The sequence below is a fragment of the Martes martes genome (assembly GCF_963455335.1).
Source record: "Martes martes genome assembly, chromosome: 4".
NCBI lineage: Eukaryota > Metazoa > Chordata > Mammalia > Carnivora > Mustelidae > Martes > Martes martes.
In genome coordinates, this window is record NC_137891.1 from 179150417 (window position 1) to 179173070 (window position 22654).

The 22654-nt window shown below is 58.4% G+C and overlaps 1 protein-coding gene across 3 annotated transcripts in view; it reads right to left on the reverse strand.

Annotated features, from left to right (window-relative positions):
- ARHGEF10L (Rho guanine nucleotide exchange factor 10 like) overlaps nt 1–22654 on the reverse strand; it is a gene marked incomplete at its 5' end in the record, with an annotated part of 139073 nt that overhangs the window by 80128 nt on the left and 36291 nt on the right. For all 3 annotated transcript variants that reach the window (XM_080802028.1, XM_080802026.1, XM_080802027.1), the window contains 4 exons: nt 3772–3855; nt 5525–5616; nt 17035–17068; nt 17867–18055. In XM_080802028.1, the coding sequence (XP_080658154.1) occupies nt 3772–3855; nt 5525–5616; nt 17035–17068; nt 17867–18055 (399 nt within the window). The remainder of the gene's footprint in view (nt 1–3771; nt 3856–5524; nt 5617–17034; nt 17069–17866; nt 18056–22654) is intronic.

Genomic DNA, 22654 nt, shown 5'->3' on the forward strand with positions numbered 1-22654 from the left:
GGAGGACACGAGAAAATGTGGAAAGGTACACGAAATGTGTCGGGCACACAAAGGTCTCCTTAATCCCCTCCCACCACTCCTCTGTAACACTCTTCTAGGATCTGAGAGCTCATCCTGGGCCTCTGGGAATGTTTTACTGGGAAACAGAAGATCTAGAACCAAGTCCTGACTCCGGCCCTCAGCTCCGGCCCCAGCATCCTCGGGGGCAAAACAGAAATTGCCAGGACCATTAAGTGAGTGGGGGACGGACCCCTCACCCCAAATCTGAGTTTCCCATGGGGGTTCGGGGATGGTCCAGTAGGGGGCACCCCTAGCCCAGCATCCAGGAGGGTTCCCTTGTCTTCCAAAGCTCCACGGATGAAGTGGAGGACAAAGGGCTGAGAGTCCATTGGCCAGGAGGGACAGGACCCCCAAGGCCGGAGCACACCTGTGGTCCCTGTCACATGCGGAGTGAGAGGCTGCTTCGAGATGGAGGTGGAAAAGCCACTGCCTAAGGAGGCCCAGCTGCAGCCCAGAGACCTTGGGTTTCACTCCTATCTCTCTGGGCTGCACTTCCTGGCCTGTCACCTGCAGGACTGAACTGCAGACCCCACAAATGTGAGGCCAGACCCCAAAAAGTGCACGAAGATGAACATGCTTTTGTCAATGCACAAGAAATCTGGCACAAAGGGTTAAAAAAAATCTGCCCAGAGCAGGGAGCTTGGTTACTGGAGATCTCTGTGCAAGATGATGATAATAATAAGCCAAAGGTCAAGGTCAAGTAAAGAAAGTATGAACTGAGAGCTTCTAGCAAAGAGCCGAGCGCGTGGCGGGCACTCAGCAAAGAGCAGCTGGTCCTTGCTCACGGGCCTTCTGGGCGGGTCCGGGTGTCATCCCACTGACCCAGGGCCACCACCTCCACCCCACACGGGAGCCAGGGGGTAGGGGGACCGGGAGATTGTCACCCAAAGAGCAAACAGACACACTGAGGCTTAGCTGAGGACTCGGGTCTCAAGATGAGGGAGCATGAGGTTATTTTTAAGCAAAAGATAATAGTGACTAATGTCTCCAGGGACTGGAGCAGCTGGTGACCAGGCTGTGACCTTTACAAGGCTGGGCTGATTGTCTTATTACTGCCGCAAAGAGCCCATGACCCGTGAGCAAAGGGCCGGAGCCCAGGTCTTGGGGCTCCCTCTGAGGAAGAAGTCAGGCAGCCTCTCAAATGCCTACCACGCCCCCGCACCTCCAGGAGCCCCCGCCTCCCACCTACCCACACCTTCAGTATGTGAGGCCTCCCGCTGGATTCGCCCGCAGCCCTAAGATCGGTCGGCAGGGCACAAGGAATCACCTCCTCATTAGAAAGGCGACAGAACAGGGGCCTGGAGAAGACACGTGGCTGGCCCAGGGCCAAACAGAGCAGGGAGAAGGGGCCGAAGACTCCTAGGCCAGGCTCCCGCCATGCACCACACTGCGTTCTGCTGAGGCCTGCCAACCCTACTATCCCCCGGGCTCATTTAGAAATACTCTCTCCAGGGGCGCCTGGGTGGCTCTGTTGGTTAAGCAACTCTTGGCTTTGGCTCGGGTCATGATCTCAGAGTCCTGAGATCAAGCCCCGCGTCGGGCTCGGCACTGAGCACGGAGTCTGCGTGTCCCTCTCCCTCCCTCTCTGCCCTCCCTGTCTTGCTTGGACAGTTGCACTCTCCCTAAAGTAAATAAATGAAAGAAGGAAGGAAGAAAAAGAAGGAAAGAAGGAAGGAAGGAAGACTCTCTCCAGTGCAGAAAGCGTCACCAGATCCCTGAGCCTGAGCCAAATCCTCAGCCTTCGGGGACCCTACAGAGATCCTGGTTCCCACCCTCTGCTTCCTGGGGCCTCAGCCTTCACTAACGGCTTCCCTTCCCTTCCCACAGATGGCCCACCACCAGCTCAGTGCTCTGTGCCAATTTTCTCGTGGCATCCTCACCCGCCGAGGATGCCGCCATTATTGCCCCAATACTACAGATGTAACGGACTGAGGTCCAGACAGACAAAGCGGAAGTTCTCAGGTGTGGCCGCTCCCCCTCCACCCAAAGCATCAGAATGATATTCCGCGAGGTCAGGATGATATCGTGATTTTATATGAAGAAGCCAGGGCCCAAAGACACTGAGCTCTGTGCCCTCACCCACGGCAGAGCTGGGATCTGAAGCCAGGGCTGGATGTGCGGCCTGCCCCTTGGCACTTAACTTCCTCTCTGAGCACCCACTGAGCCCCCAGCGGTCCGTGAAGGTTGGTGCTGGGCCCAGGCAGGTGTGATGCCAACAGCGCCCGTGTTGCCTGTGCAGGGTACCCACCCACTGAGGGCCAGCCACAGCCTCAGGGGACTCAACCCTCCCACAGCCCAAATGGTGGGGGCCGTGGGATGGGTGGGATCAGAGCTGACTCCCTGGCAACCTCCTTTTCACCATGTTAAGGACAAGTGCACGATGGCATCTCAGTGTTCAGTGGAGTCTGAGGCCAAGTGAGGAGTTGCTTGATCTGATTCGGGTGGGAAAAGAGCACAACGGGGTGTAACAGTGCATTCCAAGCCATTCCGATCTCTGGGATCTGGGACCTTCCGACAAGACCTCACTGCCTCCCAACAGTGTGCCCTTCCCCTCCTCTGCCTGGATTCAAGTAAGCAACAGGCAGGGATGATCCAAGCACCCCCAGGGCTTGCTGAAGGGGTGAGCATATCATTGGCCCAGCTGTCCCTGCTCCCGGAACAGGAGTCAGGAGTGTGGCTCTCAGGGCCCTGGGGCCTTCTCCCGTTGTCTGCGTGGCTCTCCCTTTGGACTGTGCACAGCCCAAGGATGGTGATGGCCACCACATCAGACTAGAAGCTCCTCAAACACAGGCTGTGTGACCAGTAGCTGGTGGCTTAACCTCTCTGATGCCAGCATCACCCAGAGCCATAAGCCGTGCCCTGCAGACCTCCAGGGCTTGACCAAACATGTGTCCTCTGTCAGAGGATGCCACCCAAACCCTCCCGGGGTAGGGGACAGAGTAGCGGACTTGGAGTCAGAATAACCAGGTTCAAATCCCAGTCCCGCCTCTTTCCTTGTGTGTACAATGGAGCCATGATACCCCGGATCAAAGTTTCTAAGTAGATTCCAGCAAAACGTGAGGAGTAGCGGGCTTCATGTGTTCAGGCAAAGATGGCTCTGGCTGTGAACAGTTACCAACCAGTTACCAACCAGGCCTCCCTGGGTCCTGGTGATGCTCTCTGCGGCTGGGTGACTATACTGGGGTTGGGGGGTAAGCCCAGTTCAGGCAGACTTAACCCACCCCACCCTGCTTCACCCCTACAGCCACAATCTCCCAGCCTCCCGGCCCCAGAGCGGGGTGCAGGCTTTCCCTAATCCTCTCTGCACCAGCGGTCAGGTTTAACGAGCTGTCCTTTCTCCCCTAGCAGCCCTGGGAAGCCCGGGCTACCTCCCGGTTCTCCCGAGACAGGAAATGGAGTCTTGGGGAGGTGAAATGACTGGCCCGGGCCCCCGCAGCCAGGGGGTCCCCGCAAGCCAAGGAGACCCCGCAGCCAGGGGGTCCCCGCCGCCAGGGGGTCCCCGCCCAGCCCCTGCCGGGCCTGGCCACGCCCCCAGCAGGCTCCAGCCGCTCCCAGGACGCTGGCGGTGGTTGGCGAAAGCCAGAGGGAGGGGCATGGCCGGGTGGGGCGGGGCAGCGAAAGAGCAGGAGCAGACCCTCCCCGGACCCGCCCCCCCTCCCCCGCCCCGCGCCCGGGCCCTGAAGTCCGCAGGGAAGCACGGAGGAGGCGTACCGGGTTGATGGGCATCCAGGTTCTCGCACGGCACGTCGTCGTAAATCACATCTTCTTCCAGGGCGGGGAAAGTGAACCGGTCGACTGGGAGCGAGCGGAGAGGACAGGGGCGCTCAGGCGGCTGTGGCGCCAGAGCGGAGGCGGCTGCCGGGCTGACAGCAGGACTGCACCAGCTGGCCGCTCCCTGCCGCCGCCCCGCAGCCTGACGGCTCCGCCAGCAGCCCGAGCCCGGCCCCTCGGGAGCCCCTGCCGGCGGCTCTCCCAGGACTCGGTTCCGCTGCCTCTCCCTGCCCCCCAGCCCCGCGAGGCGTCCTCCCAGTGAGGACGGCAGACCCCCCACCTGCCTCCCTGCCCCGCACAAGCCTGCCCATCTGGCTGACGCTGCAGCTGCTCCAGACACCTGCAGGAAGCAGACCAAGCACCTGTGCCCTGGGGTCCGGGAGCATCTTCAGTGGCCCGGACGCTCCGGACTACCCAAAAGGAGCTACCTCCCACCCAGAGGTGGGCCAGGCAAAGCAGCCCTACTGAGTACAGGGAATTAGGTGGTGGCGGATGAATTTGGAGAGTGGGGTTAAGGAGAGCCCCCCCAAAAGTCAGCCAGCAGGGTCCTGACTGTGAAAAGTTCAGCAAATGAACACATCCCTCTACCAACGTTTTGCTGGGCAGGCAATGAGCAGGGCACGGCGCCCACTCTGCCCCCCATTAGCAGCTACCAGGATGTGCCAGTTAAGGAGGTCTCCCCTCAAAACCATGTCCCCAAGCTCTGTCCTCTTTAGAGGTGTGCCTCCCAACACAGAGCTAGGGTTTGGAAAACCAGTCCCCACCCTGATGGGAGCGTCTTCACCCCATAGGCCTTCTGAGAAGACAAGGGGCCAGATGGGCTCTGAAATCCCCACTGCAGCCCCAGCGCCCAGGCAAGCCTCACCCTCAACCCCTCTGCCACCCCCAGAAGGATTCTGCCTCCCACATGGCTCTGAGACCTGCTCACCTCTCTCCAGGTCCCTAGTTCCTGCCATCAGCCCCCCTCTCCCGGACAGCCTCCTCCCTGGGCTGCAGCCCACCCGGCCTTGTCTAACAGCTTCACTCCCATCCCACTCCCACCCCTGGCTCTCGTAGTTCCCTGTTGCCTTCAGAAAAGCGTGGCTGGAAGGCGCAGAAGGAGCTGGGGACACGGCAGCCTCGCCTCCCCCATTGATCGCTTGGGTGCTACCCTCTATCACACCGCGGCTGTGGCTTCCCAGGTCCCCTCTCCCCCCAGGGGCTGGGGCTCAGGCTCCCGCATGGGCACCCCCTGTCTGGATGCACTTTTTCCCAACCCCTGCTCTCTCCTCCCTGCCCTCAGGACTCCTGGGTTCCCCTCACTCCCACCTCCCCCACCTGGCACCTGACCCTCTGCAAGGTAACTGCCGGCCTATGTGGCTGGTTCCGCTCCTGGAGGGACCTCATCGTGGGCCCCACTGCCAGCCCAGCAGCCTTGATGTAGGAGCTTCTGAATATTTGACAAGTAGATAAACGGCCAAATAACAATTAAATCCCGGACCACGGCTCTCATCAGGCAACAAACAGGGACAACTCCCAGCATGGGCAGCGGCCGGTCCCTCTCAGAGCTGCCACCAAGCCCACAGCAGCCCACGCAGTGAGGATGACCCCATGGCTCATGAGAGCCCCCACTGGCCCTCTGGGCCTGAAGAAGGGGCTCTGAGGTTATCCCGGTCCACCCTCCTGGGCTAAGACGGGGCTGGGGGGCACTTACTCCGGCGGGAGCTCTTCCGCTTCCAGCTGGAGCGCCGGACCCCGGAGAGAGCAGCGTCCACAGCATCCCCGTTGCTCACCACGGGTGGCACCCTGCGGGCCAAGAAACGGTGTCATTGAGCCAGCAGGGACAGGGACAGGGCTGCCGAGCAGGGAGGGACAGGACAGCGGGCTCCGGGAAGCCTCTGGCTGCCCCGCGCCCAGGGGGCAGGGCACGTAAGGCACAAGGGTGGGGGGTGGGTGGAGGGCCAGGAGCTGCTCGCCCCCAGAGCTGTGAGTCCAGAGAGCTGGGGAGGCCAGGCTGGGCTGGCCTTCCCCTTCCCCTCTGAGTTTCCCCATCCTTAGAAGGCACCGTAAGACCACAGTGCTAAGGATCAGGGGCCTTCCCCTGCAAGGGTGCCCGTCCCTATCCCAAGGCAGACACAGGAGCTCTCCATCTCCCATCGTCCCACGTGCAAAGTGGGGGTGAGGGTTGGGGGACCCCTGCCTCCTGTGAGAAACAAGGTCATGCAAAGCCTCACTAGACCAGATATGGGAGACCAAGCTTCATGCCCCCCACAGGTGAGAAGGGGCCGGACCTCCACGCCCACGTCCCTGCAGCAGGGACTCGATGGGAAAACCGGTGAGGCGGCTCTCACCAGCTCCACCAGGCGGCCAAGTGGATTATCTCCAGCAGCTGCGCGCGCAGACATTGACAGGCTGTGATGAGTGGGTGTCTCCCCTCCGCATCACTATAACCCCACACCCACAACCCCAGTCTGACCATGGGAAGAGCGCCGGACAAACCCAGACATTCTATCAGACATTCTACAAACCCCTGCTGCTACTCCCTGACACTCCCAAGATCTCGCAAAGCGAGGCACCGAAGGGGCTAAACCGACGATCCCAGAACAGAAAAGGGCGTAAGAAGAAAAACGTGGAATCCGGAGAAAGCCTGGAGTTCAAGGAATGGTAGTGTGCCCAGCCGGCTTTCTCAGGCCTGGGAAACGTTCCGTGGTCACGTAAGATGTGAACCATGGGGAAAACTGGCTGTTGGGTATACAGAACCCCTGATGACTTTTCCATCCATCTAAAACTATGCCAGAGTGAATGTTGACTTTGTTTTTAAGTCCAGCCTCAAAAAAACAAAGATCATACCTGCCAATCCAGAAGGGAGGCACCTGTAAAGGTCCAAGACAGCAGCCACTGCTGCCAAGAATTCGAGGCAACGTCCTGGCCCCTGAGCCCCAAGAGGAGGGGGAGAGACGCACACCAGGATGGTGCAGGGAGCACGGAGGGAGGAGGTGGTGGGGAGCACCTCCCATGAGCAGCTAGGACAACGTGGATCCTGCCTTCTTCCCACCTGCAGGCGCTGGGCAGAGGAACCCGCCCAAGATCACGCTGCTGGAATGGCAGAGCCAGACTGAGAAGCCAGCCTGCCTGGTCCCAGAGGGCCTCGTCCAACCGCAGCTCAGGTGGAAGATGGAAACGTTCTGTCTGTGCCATCCCCTGAGCCACGTGTGGCCACTGCGCCCTTGGAATGTAACGTGTGGAAGTTAATTAGTGGAACTCACTAAAGAACTTCATTTGGAATCGTGTCACCTTAAGTCATTTAATTTTCAAGAGCCACCTGTGGCTAGTGGCCACGTACAGGACAGTCTGGTTGCCCTACACCACTGGCGGAGCAAATCTCTGCTCAGGTTTTCCCGCTGGAAGTCAGCAGTGTCATCCCCCAGACGCAACCCATGGACATCTTTTTTTTTTTTCCCAAAGATTTTATTTATTTATTTGATAGACACAGATCACAAGTAGGCAGAGAGGCAGGTAGAGAGAGAGGGGGAAGCAGGCTTCCCGCTGAGCAGAGAGCCCTATGCAGGGCTCGATCCCAGGACTCTGGGATCATGATCTGAGCCAAAGGCAGAGGCTTTAACCCACTGAGGCACCCAGGCCCCACCCACGGACATCTTGAAGGTGCTGAATCCAGCCACTCAGACAGAGCCGAGCCCTTCCAGCCCAAGTTGACATGAGCTTGGCAGCTGGGTGGAAAGGGTCCAACCACTGGCTCTCTTTGCTCTGACAGGTCACCCATGACGATCTGGGACCATTCAGAAGCACCTATTCCTTGCCGCTTGTTTTGCTTTGTATTTTCAGGAACACATACGAGGCAGTTACTGTCATCCTCATCCCACAGATGGAGGAAGACTTGCAAAGACTCGGAGCTGCTTAGCCAGACTTGCTCACTCAGTGCATCAGAGGGAGCTGGGACCTACGGCCCAGGCTGTCTGCCTACAAAGTCTATCGTCTTACAGCCAGACCACCTGGAAGGAGGGAGGTAGCATTTATATATTCAAGCACATCACATATTTGCTGTGTCACGAGGCCACTGAACCTTGCTTGGCTATTCAGACACTCTTCTTTGTAAAGGGAAGGAGAAAAATAGTACTGGGCATGCACAAGTTCAAGTCTCTGTCCAGGAGAAATCCTAACAGCCAGCCCCAAGGCTGCGGTGCAGTTCAACCAGAGAACTCTCGAGAAGGCCCTGGGTAGACTCTGAAGGTGACATCAAGGGGCAGTGGGTATTTTCAGGAGAGGTCAGGCAGCTTTAGAAGGGATCTGGAAATAATTTCTGACGTACTAAAAGCCGGGAGTGGCTGAAACCTGAGCCTCCAGGCTAAGCATCACCAAATCACAGTGAAGCTGATTTTTTTTATTTTATTTAAGTAATTTAATTTTAAATAGCTGCCTGTGGCTAATGGCCACTGTAAGAAGACAGTGTAGATCGTGTAGATCTGAGCCAGCTACATGATTAGAGAAGCTAGTCTGGGTGTCCTGGGCTGAGGAGTGGGGGATCTTGCAGCACAGAGAAACCACCTTCGTGCCAGCCCCCGCTGCCTCCATGGCTGAGACGAACAGACGGGGAGCCCCGAGGGCAGGCAAGGGCCAGGGCCAACAGGTGCACAGGCCTTCTCAGGCTCAGACCACCCCCGACCCCTGCCCCACACTTGGCTGGTACCTGCCCTGGACCCTGTGCCGTGCTGAATGCTCGAGGAGGACCCGTGAGCACCAGTGCATGTATTATCGTGACTATTTTACAGAGGAGAAAACAGAGATCCCGAATAGCAAAGTGTCTTGCCCCAAGTCGCCTGCCTGGCCTGCAAAGCCCAGCTCTGGAAAGCGGCTCCGCTGCGCCCCAACCCTCAGCAGGTGTCTCCCCTGCAGACAGACCTCTCAGGCAAGGGAAAGCAGGACTGGGTAAGCAATGAGGCTGGGGGAGCCTTCCCCCTCTTGCCCCTTCCCACCACCCAGCGAGGCCACCGCCCCACTTTACAGCCACCCAGAAGGCAGCCTCTCCCAGCTGCTGCCCGGCATCAATTCTGCTGAGAACAAACACTCCAGGGGCCTCCCCAAAGTTTCCCGATAACCAAAGAGCCAGAAAAGGCCACTAAGAGGCCATTTATCTCACGCTTATCTGGACTTCCTGCACTTCCAAGCGTACCCGAATAAGGCCCGCCACTGAGATGACAGCAGTCTCACAAGGTAAGCCCACTGCCCCCAGAATGCAGGGGAAAGGAGCCAAGTCTGCAGAGAGGAGCAGAAAACAGGGAGTTCGCTGAAAACTAGTGGACGGGAGACAGAAGAAAGTATGCCTCCCGGTCCCCCAATGTCCCCTGTCCACCAGACTGAGGTCAAGCACTCTGGAAGGCCACCACGCAGCTCCAAGTGCCCTCTGTGCCCACCTCCTTGCTCTCCAGGGAAAAGCCAGGGACGAGAGGGGAGTGAACACCCTGTGACAGCGGGGACCTGCTCTGTCCTGGCCGCCCCATTCCGGGAGCCACACTCAGTGATGGCAGATGCCCAACCCAGCCTGTGTTAGACGAAAGCTCCAGTCCAGAGAACAGCCGTGTCCCAGCCCCACAGCTGCTGGTCCAGGCCCCAGTTTCTCAGTGAATCTCTCTGGATGGCAGATTCCACAGGGTCCCTTTCCTGGGGGCCACACAGCAGGGATGACCCCCCAAACTCGAACGGCCTGAGGATGCCCGGCAGGCTGGGCTCACGCCCCTGTGCTCATGCACCCAGACACCCCCAGGCACACACGGGGCATCCCAGGGCCTTTTCCAGGACAAGGAATGAAAAATGTAAAGGAGGAAGAAATCCCACCTTGGGGGAAGAGAAAGGACCAGAATCAGGCCGGGACAGTGGGGCTTGCCCAGGACGGTCCTACTCAGAACGTCACCCCTCCAGAAATCTGCCACCATCCCCACGTCCAAGAGACACAAAAGAAAGACAGAAATATGAAACCCAGATTAACCCCACTGCCAGATGTCTTTTCAGCCCTGGCCACTTTCCAGTTTACGTAACACGTGAAGGCTGGAAGGGCCTTAAAGATCGTCTGGTCAGACGGCTCAAAGCAGCTGTGTCTGCCGTCACCCGAAAAGCTCCCAGCAGGTACCGGCCAGGGCCCCTGCCCCGAGATTCTGAGCCGGTGGTCGGGAGGTACCTGCCCTGGATCAGTGTTTCTAAACCCGGCTGCCCCCCTGTGCGGCCAGGGTCAAGAACCAGGCTCACAGGATTGAGGGGTGAAGACTTTGTTCCAGAGCAGACAGACCGGGGACAAAACCACAGCTCTGCCCCTTGGCTCTGCCAGGACAGGTGCCAAGGGGTGAGTAACAGCTTCTGTTTCTTGCTGTGAGGCTTCACGAGATAACTCATCTGTGAAACGGGGCAACACGGCCTCCCTCCCAGGGTGCGGCTAAGGAGGAAATCAAGAAAGCACTTGAAATACTTAGTAAGGGATCTGGTGCTTGACACACGCTCTTGATATGCTACTTCCTCTCCATCCCTGCTCCAGGCACAGGGTCTCCAATGAGGGGCGGGGGAGGGCACATCGCAGCACCGCCAGCCTGCACGCATGGGTCTCCTCACAGCCACAGCCCGGCCATGTGCCTCCTGCCGAAGGGTGCCGGGACCCAGTCCGTCTGTCCCGGGCCACCCCGTACATGGTCACGAACCCACTTCCTGAGTGGGCAGTGAGGTGACACCAGGGGAAGTCTGGGGAGGGCCCCCTGACTTGCTATCCACAGCACCGTCCTCCCTGAGGAGCGAGCGTCAAGGCCCCCAGGTGACACCCCTCTGGACACACAACCACGGATGCCACCCAGACCCCGCCTCCGGCCTTCTGCCCCGGGGTGCATGCGCCTCCCTGACATTGGAGGACCCCGGGCTCGGCGTTCAGGTCAGACGGTGGCAGGCACCGCACTCCCAGCACTAACTCATGCAGGTTCTCACAGGAAAATGCTCACGATTTGCAACGAGGACAGAAAACGAGCCACGAAACAGCACGTGCTTTAAAACCACAGTTCTAAAAAAATGATGTGTCCTTGCCGACCCTGCACAGCCCCGAAGCCCCACAGGGACGCACAGTCGCAGGATTAAAGCTTGAGTGACTCAGTCATCTTCTGTACTTTCTCATTTTTCTACAACAAACACGTGTGCCTGTTCCAAAAAAGAAAAAGAGGAGGAACACGCATCTCCGGACACGTTAAACAGCACGCTGGCCAGCGTGGGTTACGCGTGCCCTGGGGTCGGCCCCAGACATACAAGCACCCTTTGGGGACAGCCACAGAGAGCAGCTCTGTGGCCGGGCATCCAGTCTCTGTGTCTCATTTCCTCCCCTGACGGCTCCAGCAGCTGGTCTGTCCCACTTTACAGGGAGGGAGGGGAGGGTTAGGCAGGTAAGGCCGCCCACCCGTCCCGGGTTGCAGAGCTCGGGTGTAGGGCGGATGGGATCCAAACCAGATGGGTGAGGTAGACCTCAGCGGGTTAAACACCAATTCTGGAAGCCCAGCCGAGCGGGTTCAGGCCCGGCTCTGCTGCACCTCAGCTCTGTGATGACACGAGGCTGATGCCATGTTCCCTCTGACCTGGTTCTGCACCTGTGAAGTGGGCATTATCACCGGTCCCGCCTCTGAGGGTGTCCTGAGGCTAAACGAGGTAAGGCAGGTAGAACTTGCAGAACGGGGCAGGGCCCACAAAAATGATACAGCTGGGCACAGAATGGTGGCGCCCCCTCCCCCGAGGGCAAGGACCATCTGCTGGGTCACCGCAGGGCCTGGCGCCTCAGAGGCACTCCGCAAAGCTGATGGAGCGATGGAGGACGGAGGTGAAGGGCGAGGGGCTCCCAGCCAGCCAGCCAGCCAGCCAGTGGAATATTGGCCAAGGGTGGCCCTGGCACCAGCCCGGGAAGGCCAGGAGGGCTGCAGGGAGAGAAAAAGGAGCCCTGTTCTCTGGCTGTGAGCTCAGGGGCCACCAGCCCCGAACCAGGGGCTGCACCCTCTGGGTCTGCACAGTAGGATCCATAACAGTGCCCCCTTTCCAGCTGTGTTCGTCTCCTTACTGCTACTGCAACAAATCGCAACACAGATAAATTATCCTGTGGTTGTAGAGGTCAGATGTTTAAAATGGTTTCCCCTAGGGTAAAAGCAAGGTGTTGGCAGGGCTCTGGTCTTCTGGGGACACTGGGGAGAAGCCATTCCCTTCGCTCTTTCCAGACTCTGGAAGCAGCCAGTATCCCCTAACTTACGGCCCCTCCTCTATCTCCAACGCCATCAGCGTGGCCTCTTTCGATCTCCCTCTGACGTGGACCCCCCTGCCTGTCTCATAAGGACCCATGTCATTCCACTGGAGAATCCAGGAGAATCTCCCCCTCTCAGATCCTTAACTTGTATCTGCCAAATCCCTTTCCCATAGATCGTAACAGGTTCATGGGCGCTGGGGATTAGGACCTGGCACTTGGTGGGGGGGCGGTACATTACCCTGCCCACCACAGCTGTGAGAACCGCAGTGAGATGTGTGGAAAGGACCAGAGAAACTATAAAGTCGTGCACATGTAAGCTATTAGTACTGGGACTTCTTTGGGCCAGGCACTAGGGATGAGGGATGGCTGAGGCTACGGCTTGTCATCCTGTGGCTGCAGAGATCCAGGGCTGGACTCCACGAGATTCCCGACCGGACACTCAGTGCAACAAATGGGCACACGGCTACCTTTTTCGGGAGAGACTGTGTGGCTTTTATGCCGGGTACCTCAGTGCTGCTCCTTTTATGCTGCGATCCAAAGGCCACAGCTCAGATGTGGAAACCCCTCATAACCAGAGGTGGAGATGAAAGAAAAACAAAAACAAAAAAATACAGCTTTTCCAATTCGGGGCCTAGCAAGGAGCCAGAGAGAGAGGTCTCTAATGTTAAAGGGGCCTGGTCCCCATTATCCTCCAATGAGGGAATCCACTGGCGGGAGCTGATTTCTGCCGGGCCTCGGGCCCCACATGGACAGGACACAGGAGGCCAGAAATGCTCCGGATTTGCAGAAACAGTGAGATTAAGGGCAAGCCTGGGATTGCAAACAACTCCACACTGGGGCTTGGCAATCTGGAAAGCCCTGAGTAACAAGCCGGTGACTAACTTTGCCAGGGAGAAGCTCCTCCAGGCTGGGGGCACTCCAGCTCTGTCTAGCTGTCCCCCGCAAGACCCACATGCTCCCCACACCCACGGGCCTCAGAAGCCACAGGCTCTCCAGCGCCCTGTTTCCATTCTGTCCGAATGCTGCTTCCCTGAGCCGGGCCTGATGTGTCCTGAGAGGACAGGACTTTTCGGCACTTCCCGAATCCAGCTGCCCAGCTGCTTCCCCAGAGTCCAGGCCCAGGTGAGAGACCCTGACCAGCCCATCTTATCTAGATACCCAGGACGGGGCAGGACAGGTACGTCCCGGGAGCCGGTAAGAATCCCTGAGGCCCGGACAGGAGCCAGAAGCCTGACCCGGCAGGGAACACTCAGGCTGCAGGGGGCCCTCTGGGGGTGGCAGGACAACTGGACAGGAAAAGCAAACAACTCCAGAGGGGGCCAGTGCCCTCAGAGGGAAGAGGTGCGGGCCTGAGTCCAGGGAAAACAAAGGAAGCCAGCAACCCACACGCCCTCGTTCCAGCAACCGCTGGTGCTCTGGCTGCTTCTCCAGCCAGACGCCCCCGGCGCAAGGGCAGGGTGCTTGAGCGCATGCGGGTCTGAGTCCCCCAGGGCACAGCCGGCCCCCCATGGCCAAGCTCCAGCCCCACAAGTTCTCAGCTAAGCCGCTTCAACTCCAGCCTCAAAAAAGTGGGCAAGACTAGTCACCCCACCTCTTGGGGCCGCGGTGCCGGCAAAGAAGATCACGAGCACGTGCGTTTAGCTCCCCGACACCGCCAGCATCAGTGGGACGGGCCATCCGGCCGCTCGGAGCCTACCTCCCACCGGCTTCCGTCCCAGCCCCCATCAGTGCCAGAGTCAGAGCCCAGGTTCCGAGACCCCATTTCCACCCTGTTCCTCCTCTTTCTCCTCTTCATGGAGACCCTGAAAGTTGCCTTTCAGACCCTATTTGTCTGTCTGTCCTCCAGTGCCCGTGATTCATGCAACACAATGCCTTCGGTACTCCCCCAAGTCGTGTGCTAAACCAGTAGCAAATATAAGACCTCACTTCCCTACCCTAAACACGGGCACCCCAGGGAGCCAGCGTGGGGGGCGGGGTGGGGGGGAGGCACTCCACACCAGAGCGGAGGGGGCTGCTTCTACTCTGCTCCCATTTTAAGGGAAGGGGCCTCGCCCAGAATCACATGCCGAGGCCACTCTGCTCCGCTCCACTGGCCGGGGTTTCTGACCAACTGTTTGCAAACGACTCTCCTCAGAACTAGGAGGCAAAGTTAAATCTCTTAGCAGGCAAAACGCTCCCCCCAGTAAACACACACACAGCCGGATGGTCCCTATGCAGCCGGCCACACCCCTCCCCCACCATGAGTCAAAGTCTGAGGTGCTGGGTCCAGACCTGGAGTCCCCAGCACGTCCCTGGAGGGCAGCGCCGCGGTCAAGCACCCACCCCCACGGACAGAGGCCAGGTTCCAGCCCCTGTTCTGAATGAACACACCCTCTCCATACGGACCCTAGCCACCGCACCTCCCTGAGCCTCAGCTTCCCCACCTGTGCCACAGATGTGGCAGCAGAGAGGGACTGGGCACGGTGGGACTGGGCACGGAGCCCCGCGGACACAGTAAACACGACCATTCTCGTTACTATTATCTTTGCTGTTGCTGTTGTTCCCTGGCACCAGATGTGTCTTGTGGAAAGAGAAAGCACCCAAGAGAAAGCCACCCTTGGTAAGTTGCCCTTGCCCAGCAGCAGGGCGGACGAGACCTCCCCGCCATGCTCGCTCCTTGGATGGTTGAGCCGTGTGGCCTGACCCTCAAATCACCGCAGGGGCTCCGCACAGACACCCCACAGCAGCCTGGCTGCCTCCCCAAGCCGAGCAGGCGGAGGGACCACGGAGTCCACAGGCCTCAAAGTTGGACTCAGACCCGATGCCCCTGCTGAGGTACCTGTACCGCCAGGCAGCCTGTGGCAGCCCCGTCACTGCCTCCCCGCAGGGCTGACTCCCTTCCCTGGGCAGACTCGGAGAGGTGGGGCAGCCGGCAGCGAGAACCAGGTCAGACCCGGGTCCATCTGACTCCCAGGGTACCAAGCAGCTCCCTCTAAAACCACATCTGCATCGGGACCCAGAGAAACAACAGAAATACATCTGGAGCAGCTGGCGCGGGCCAGACTGAGCGCGGGGTAAATAGTAACTCACGTACACCTCCCGGAGTCCCGCAAGAAAGGAGGCTGACTATGCCCTCGTTACTGATCAGGAGTGAGGCTCGGGACAGGCAGCCACTCGCTCAAAGACGCGTAGCCAGCACAGAGGAAGACTTGAAGCCAGCTCCGTGTGGCTCGAAGCCCAAGTTCCCAGGTGTCCCAGGACCCAGACTCCAGGCCTCTCTTCCCCACCACCCTCCTGCCTGGCGGCTCACCCGTGGGGACGTGGGATGTGGACTGACCCTGTGTCCCTCCCTAGCTAGGAGTGAGTGCCCTGATGGGGGTGAGACCCCCTGGGGGCTGCAGCTCTGCCAAGATCTGGGATCATCAGGAGCCCCCAGAGGCCAGGTAGGCAGCCAGGCAAAGGCCAGGGCCACTTCCAAACCTCCAGGCAGGGGCAGGGGGGAAATGCAGGGAGATTTGGTGAAATGACTTCCAGTGGGTGATTTGCTTTTTCAAAACAGTGTTTGCTTAGTGACTACCTTTAGGAAACTCTGGGAAAAAAAAAAAAAGAAAGAAAGAAAAGAAAAGAAAGTAATTTTTTTCCCTTTCTCTTGGATAACAAGGAGAAGGCTGGAGATCTGAATGGTTCTTCCCCCAGAAGACTCCAGAGTGGAAAATCACCACCCAGGGAAGAAGCTGGAACTGAAGTACATCTCACCGCGTGGCCCTGGACAAGTCCTGCTCCCAATCTCCACATCTGGGAAACTAAGGGCAGGCAGGGGGGCTCTGGAGGACTCCTGCCAAGATCCAGTGTTGGCCCAGTAAGGGAACTCAAAGGTGACATTTATCCAAGCCACCCGGCAATCCAGGCCCAGCCTGAGAGGGCCAAGCACAGGGTCTCTGTCCCTCCCACCCCATCACTGGAAACACCCAGTAAGGACAGGAGGCAGAGTGGAAATGAACTCAGGGTACACATCTGGTTCGTCCTTCGACCAGCATCTCTCACTCCCCACAATGCTCCTGGATGGGTATTACTTCCATCATACAGACAGGGAAACTGGGGCTCAGAGAGGTTCCCAGGCAGCCCAAAGCCAACCAGCTAGGGAGGGGCTAGGTGGGGATTTGAACCTCCAGAGCTCACACCCCACTGTGGACAGGAGATGGTCTTCAAGGGGGTTGGGGCTGCCCTAGCACAAGTCCAAGGACAGGTGAGTGGGCAGTGGGTTCAAGGCAGAGGCTGTGCCCCTCTCCCAGAAACACTCTGAGCTACCTGACCAGCAGGGCTGATAATAACAGCATGGTATATGGCCCCAACTCTCCGGGCCATCAGTCACCACCCCAGCACTGCACTAGCGCCAGCCAGACACGCAGTCTGGCCTCCAGGACTCACAAGGAGAAGGCGGGCAGGCCCAGCCAGGGACAAGAGGCGGATCCCCACCTCTGGCCCAGCAGAAACCTTCTCAGGGCCCATCCACTCTGGATGGCAAATACAGGGACTCCGACCCTTGAGTCCAGATCTGCCTTGGCTCCAGGGACCCGGGGCGGGATACTGCATTTCTGAGCTTTCCCGCTGGGTGACACCAGCCTGAGAATCAGGCCCCCCGGTTCAGCACACCAGGGGACAAAGGAGACCCCTTCCCCTGCCAGGGTGGCCAGGATTTAAAGCCAGGTCCGCCACTCTCTAAGCAGCCAAGTCCCCAAAGCCAGGCAGTAAGCAGCAGTGAGCAAAACCCTGAGGGGCCTCTGGTTTTATGGCCCCCAAGCCCCAGACGTGCAGCCCACCCCTGAGCTGGCTGAGGAGGCCACAGAGGGAGGGAAGGGCTGACGGAGCATCAACCAAAGCCCAGGTGGTCCTGGGGACAGCACCACCCTCCTCCACACCTCCTGCCCAGTGTCTCCTCTTTCTCCAACCACCAAAGCAAAGGAAAAAGGCTCACTTACTGTGTCTGGGGTGGTGAGGCTGCTGAGTCTGGGTCTGTGGGAAGAGAGCAGAGGAGAGCCCGTCAGACCATAGGCTGGTCCCTATGGACTTGATCCATCCCCGCCCCCTTTCCCAGCCTCCCTGGGGTGCCGGAGACAGGGCCTGGGCCAACCTGGGTGCCTGCTGGGTTCCTGTCTCCCTCCCCCCCTCCCCCGCCACTGCGCTGTCATTAAGCTCCCCTACCTGTCCTACCTGCACCACCTCCCCTCCCACCACTGTGGCCCACGTCCCAACTCCAACCGGAATCAGCCGCCCTGCAGGCTCTGAACCTGCCCCCCACCCCCAGCTCCTCAAGGAGCCCCTTGTCCCCAAGCCTGCAGGAAGTTCCTGCTAGGCCGGTCCCCAGTCTCTCCCAGATGACACAATCCAAGAGCCCAGAAGCTGCCATTTAACACCGCCTTATCAGGGCGCTCCCACCCCTAGAGCCACCGGGACGCCTGGGGGGTGGCTTCTCCAGCTGGTGTGACTCCCTGGGAGAAGCTGCCATGGAAGAGGGGCTTCGGAGACACAAGCCCTGGGCAGCGACTGTGCCCAGAGCCCACCACGGGGCCCACCACTACCATGACTGATGCGTCAAAGCAAGCCAGACGCTGCAGGAACGCTTGGAATCTCCAGCTCCCGAGGGAAGCCTTGGAATGCAACTTCTCAGTGGTTTTTCCCTTCCTGCTTCTGGGGACAGTGGAGGGGCTGGGAGGCATCCCTGGGAGCCTGGAGCTTCCACCAGGCTCGCGGCTTTCTGTAGCCCCAGAGGCCCGGAAATGGGAGGACCCAAGGCTCCCAAAAACACCTTACCAGGGATGGGGGCGGAGTCCAAGTGGATCAGTGGGGCGTCCTCGATGTCCTTCTCTGGAGCAACGCCTGGGACTCCCAGGCCAGCGCTGGTGTCCTCGTCATCGTCACTGTCGTCAAACTCAAAAGCTTCTCCAGGGTCGTCCTCTGCCTCGGGGGAGGGGCCGGGGCCTCCCGGAACCAGCTGATCTCCTGGAAGGGAGGAGTTAGCAGAAGCAGGGTCTGGGGTTTGGTTTGGCCAAAGGCGATGGCTACCACAGGGAGTTGCTGTGGGCCTGAGGGACGGCATGACGACAGTTCCCAGGGACTCGAGGAGACCCCTGCCCCGGGCCGGCTGGCCTCCCTGTGCTCGAAAGTGTGACCCATGGTTGGTGAGGGCTATAAGGAGGTCAGCAGTAGACCAAGAGGAGGGAGCAAAGCCTGGTTGGATGTACACCTTTCATGTTATCTCCTCTTTCCCCATTTGTCAGCAAGGAGGCTTTTTCATTGCATCTATGCATGTGTGTGTGGGCACACTCCTGCGTGCATCCCTCCCTGTGCGCATGCCTGCGTGCTTTTCCCACGTGTAAGTGAGAGCACACACTTGTCCTGCACACAGCCCAGCCACATGAAACACAGCTACCTGGGTGTTCGGAGCCCAAAGGAAGCCATTTTGCAGGGACCAGGGCGCAGACCTGCTGGGCGGGGCGAGGAGCCTGCACCCCCAGATTCCCGGCCCGGCTGTGCCCTCCTGCCGTCCATCAAAGCTTAACTGAAGCAGAGCCTGGCCCCCGCCACGGCCCCGCTCTGTTGCAGCCCCTTGTTTTCTACGTCCGTCCTTCCCCGTATAACCTGCGATGGTGTGTTTTTGCTTGTTTGTATTCCTGGGCCGATCTCAGATCCCTAAGATCCCCTTTAAGGGGACGGGTCATGGCCTGGCCAGCGGTGAAAACTCAGCAACTTCTGTTAAACAAGAAAAGGAATGGATTCTCTCTCCTAACGAGCTTAATGGGCCCTCACCTCTCCGCCTACTTCACCAAGCTGAGGTCCCTGGTCTTCTCCCCTGGAGGACTTCCTTCCTCGAACCTAGAGCTGGACAGAACCTCAGGGGTTCACTCTGCCATCCCCCTACTTCATGCCAACCTGCTCCAAAACCAAAGGGCAATGTGGCCTGGTTTTAAGGTCTGCAAACCTGGGGCACCCGGGTGGCTCAGTCAGTTAAGCGTCTGCCTTCGGCTCAGGTCATGATCCCAGGGTTCTGGGATCGAGCCCCACACTGGGCTCCCTGCTCAGTGGGGAGCCTGCTTGTCCCCCCCGTCCCTCCTCCCTGCTCCTCCACGCTCCTCCACGCTCCTCCACACTCATGTTCACTCACAGTCCTGCACTCACTCTCTTCCTCTCAAATAAATAAATAAAATCTTTAAAAAAATAATTAAATTAAATTTAAAAAAAAAAGAAGTCTGCAAAGCTGACTGCCCCTTCGGTCCCACTGTAGCTCACGCCACAAGATGCAGAGCTCGTGCCCTGGCCCTGCCTGGGCCCCCTACCAGCCATGTGGTTCTGGGCAAGTATCTTCACCTCTTGGAAGCTTGGTTTCTCCCTCCATAGACTGGATAATAAAAACAGCACCCGCCCCATATGGCCAAGGTGAACGTGAACTGGGAAGTAGGTCGCAGTTTCTCCACCCACCCTCTGCTGACTCTGGGGCCCCGGGGTCGTCATGCTGGGCATCCTGCAGGATGGACAGCAGCATCCCCGGCCTCTGCCCATTAGAAGCAGGTACTGCCTCCAGCTGTGACAACCACAGGTGTCTCCAAACATTGCTCAGTGTCTCCTGGGGGACAAAATCACTCCTGACTGGGAACTGTCCAGTAGATGTAGCCCTTGGCCAAGGGCCTTGTGTGTCCACATCACACAGTAACACCTGTTGTAAGTAAGGTCCCTCCCAGCCGGGATCCTTGAAGACTGGCCCATGTCTGTGGGCTCAGCCCCCACAGGTGCTCAGGGCTGGAAGAAGGAATAGGCAGGCAGGAAGGTGGGTGGAGCAGACAGACAGCTGGATGGAGCAGCTGACGGACAGATGGGCATATACATTAGCAGTCTCTTGGACTAGAAAAATCCAATCCCTTCCCCATAAAGACCTGGGAGTTTGCAGAGCAGAACATTGCAGGTGCAAATGTATCAAATTCACAAAGCCCCTTCCCCAGCTACTGGAGTGCAGCTGAAGCCCAGAGCTCAGGCTTCCTCCCCACCAGATGGGCGTCACTGAGGTGGGGGCCCCCCTCTCCTCCTGGGAGCTCTGGGGACAGCTCAGGCCAACACTGACAGGCAGTGATGTGGCCGGTGGCTGAAGCTCTTTCCCCAGGTCAGAGACACAAACCCTGGTTGAGAAGGTTGAAATGAGCCCCACGCAGCTCCTGGTATAAACCTCACAACCACCCCCACTAGACAGACGAGGCCACAGAGATTCAAGCAGCAAAGTGACACACCCACAATCTTATATCGAGTAAGCGGGAAGCCAGCTCGGAGCTCGTTCTGTTTTCGTTCCTATCCTACATTCTCCACTGAGCCTTGCTGCTTCCAGAAGCTGGCTGAGCCCTTGAACACCAGGCCCTGAGATGATGAACTAATAAAGGAAATCCAGGGGTCGAGTTGGAAGCTGGATTAATTGTTTTTGTGACCTACAGGGGGTGTCGAATCTTCCACCGCTCTCCCCTCGCTCACTCCACGCAGCCACACTGGTCTCCCCGGTGCACCATGAACGTGCCAGATGTGCTCTAGCCTCAGGACCTTTGCACCTTCCATCCTGGGGTCCAGAATGCTCTTCCCCAGGTATCTTCTCCTGCTCTCACCTCCTTCAGTTCTTTACTCTAGGTCATCTCCAGATGATCAAAACAGCCCACAGAGACACCCTGGGGCTCCCTGATGGCCCTGCCTGCTCTACTTTTGTCTATGGCCCTCGTCAGTGGTAATGGCCGACACTTTTATGCATTTTACTGTGTCCTAACGAGAACTTGAGCTCGTGAGGGATTCCAGTCTGTCCTGTTACACTCCAGTGCCCGGCACATGGTAGGCGCACAGTAAGTATCTACTGAACACACACACACATGTGCGCACACTCCTGTTCTCATGTCTGTGGGTTGTGGTTTTATTTTATTATTTTTTAAAGATTTCATTCATTCATTTGACAGAGAGAGAGAGAAAGAACACAAACAGGGGGAATGGCAGGCAGAGGGAGAAGCAGGCTTCCTGCAGAGCAAGAGGCCCGATGCGGGGCTCGATCCTAGGACCCCGGGATCATGACCTGAGCTGAAGGCAGACACTTAACCGATGGAGTCACACAGGCACCCCTATGGGTTGTGGTTTTAAAAGTTTAAAAACATGGGGCACCTGGGTGGCTCAGTGGGTTGGGCCTCTGCCTTCAGCTCAGGTCATGATCTCAGGGTCCTGGGATCGAGCCCCGCATCGGGCTCTCTGCTCGGCGAGGAGCCTGCTTCCTCACCTCTCTCTCTCTGCCTACTTGTGATCTCTCTCTGTCAAATAAATAAATAAAATCTTTAAAAAAAAAAAAAAAGTTTAAAAACACTGGAGCACCGGGGTAGCTCCGTTAGTGGAGCATCCAACTCTTGGTTTCGGCTCGGGTCAGGATCTCAGAGTCCTGGGATCGAGCCCTGGGTCAGGCTCCCCACTCTGCAGGGAGCCTGCTTCTCTCACTCTCCCTCTGCCCCTCTCCCCAGCTCCCTCTCACGGGCACATGCTCTAAATCTTGAAAAGAAAAAAAAAAAAAAGCAAAATAAGTTTTAAAATGGTGGAATGAGACTACAAAGTCCCCACCCACTATTTTCTTGACACCACACACAGATGCACCCTGACCCCAGGGGCCTCGGTGCCCTTGGTCCCTTGTACTTAAATCGGCCTGAGTTGCAGTGGGGACTCCGTGTGCCTGCCCAGTATCAGGTGGTGACCAGGGAGCCAGTCAGACCACCAGGTTCCAACCCCAGCTCTCCTAGATGCCGACCTATGAACACAGGGTCTCAGTAGCCCCCTGGCTGCAGCTTCCTGACCTATAACGAGGACAGGAATGGCGACCCGCTCTTGGGTTCGCTGGGAGGCCCAGATAGGGGACAGGAGGGAGAAGGCGAAATGAACCAACAGGTGTCGAGAGCCAAGTGTGAGAGAGCCAGGTGTGAGGCCCGTGCTCACTGCTGATAATGGTCCTGCCCATTGTCAGGGCCACAGTGGTGTTACCATTGTCTTTGTTATGCTTACGATTATTATGATGACTGCCATGAGTCCGAGCCCTGCCCTGGGCTCTGGGGGAAATGCACTGGCCTTCCCAGGCACAGGCCTGGCCCACAGAGCCCCCGGCCATGGACTGTGTGCAGGGATGTCAAGACGGTCATAGTCACGTCTGCATGCAGGGGACTGTTCCCAGCAGGCCCCGCGGCCAGGAGGTTCAAAGAGGAGTAAGACGCAGCCCCTCGGTGCAGGGGGAGGCAGGCAAATATGGCAAGAGATGAGCCTGGAACCCCAGGGCCTGAGCCATGCCCAGTGACATCCGGGCGCTCGCGCTGGCCGGGGCTTGCACAATGCTGGGCACGGGGCCACCCCTGCACAGAGCCTCGCAGGATGAGTAAAGGTCTGCCAGGCTCACAACGGGGGCTGGTACCCCAGGCTGCGGCCACAGCAGAAGGGGAGAACACTCGGTCTGGGACCCAGGGGAGCCGAAGACATGATAAGCAAAGAGGCTGGCAGCCGTAGGACCATGAAGAGGTATTTGGGGGAATTTGAATTTTACTTGGTAAGGCCGCA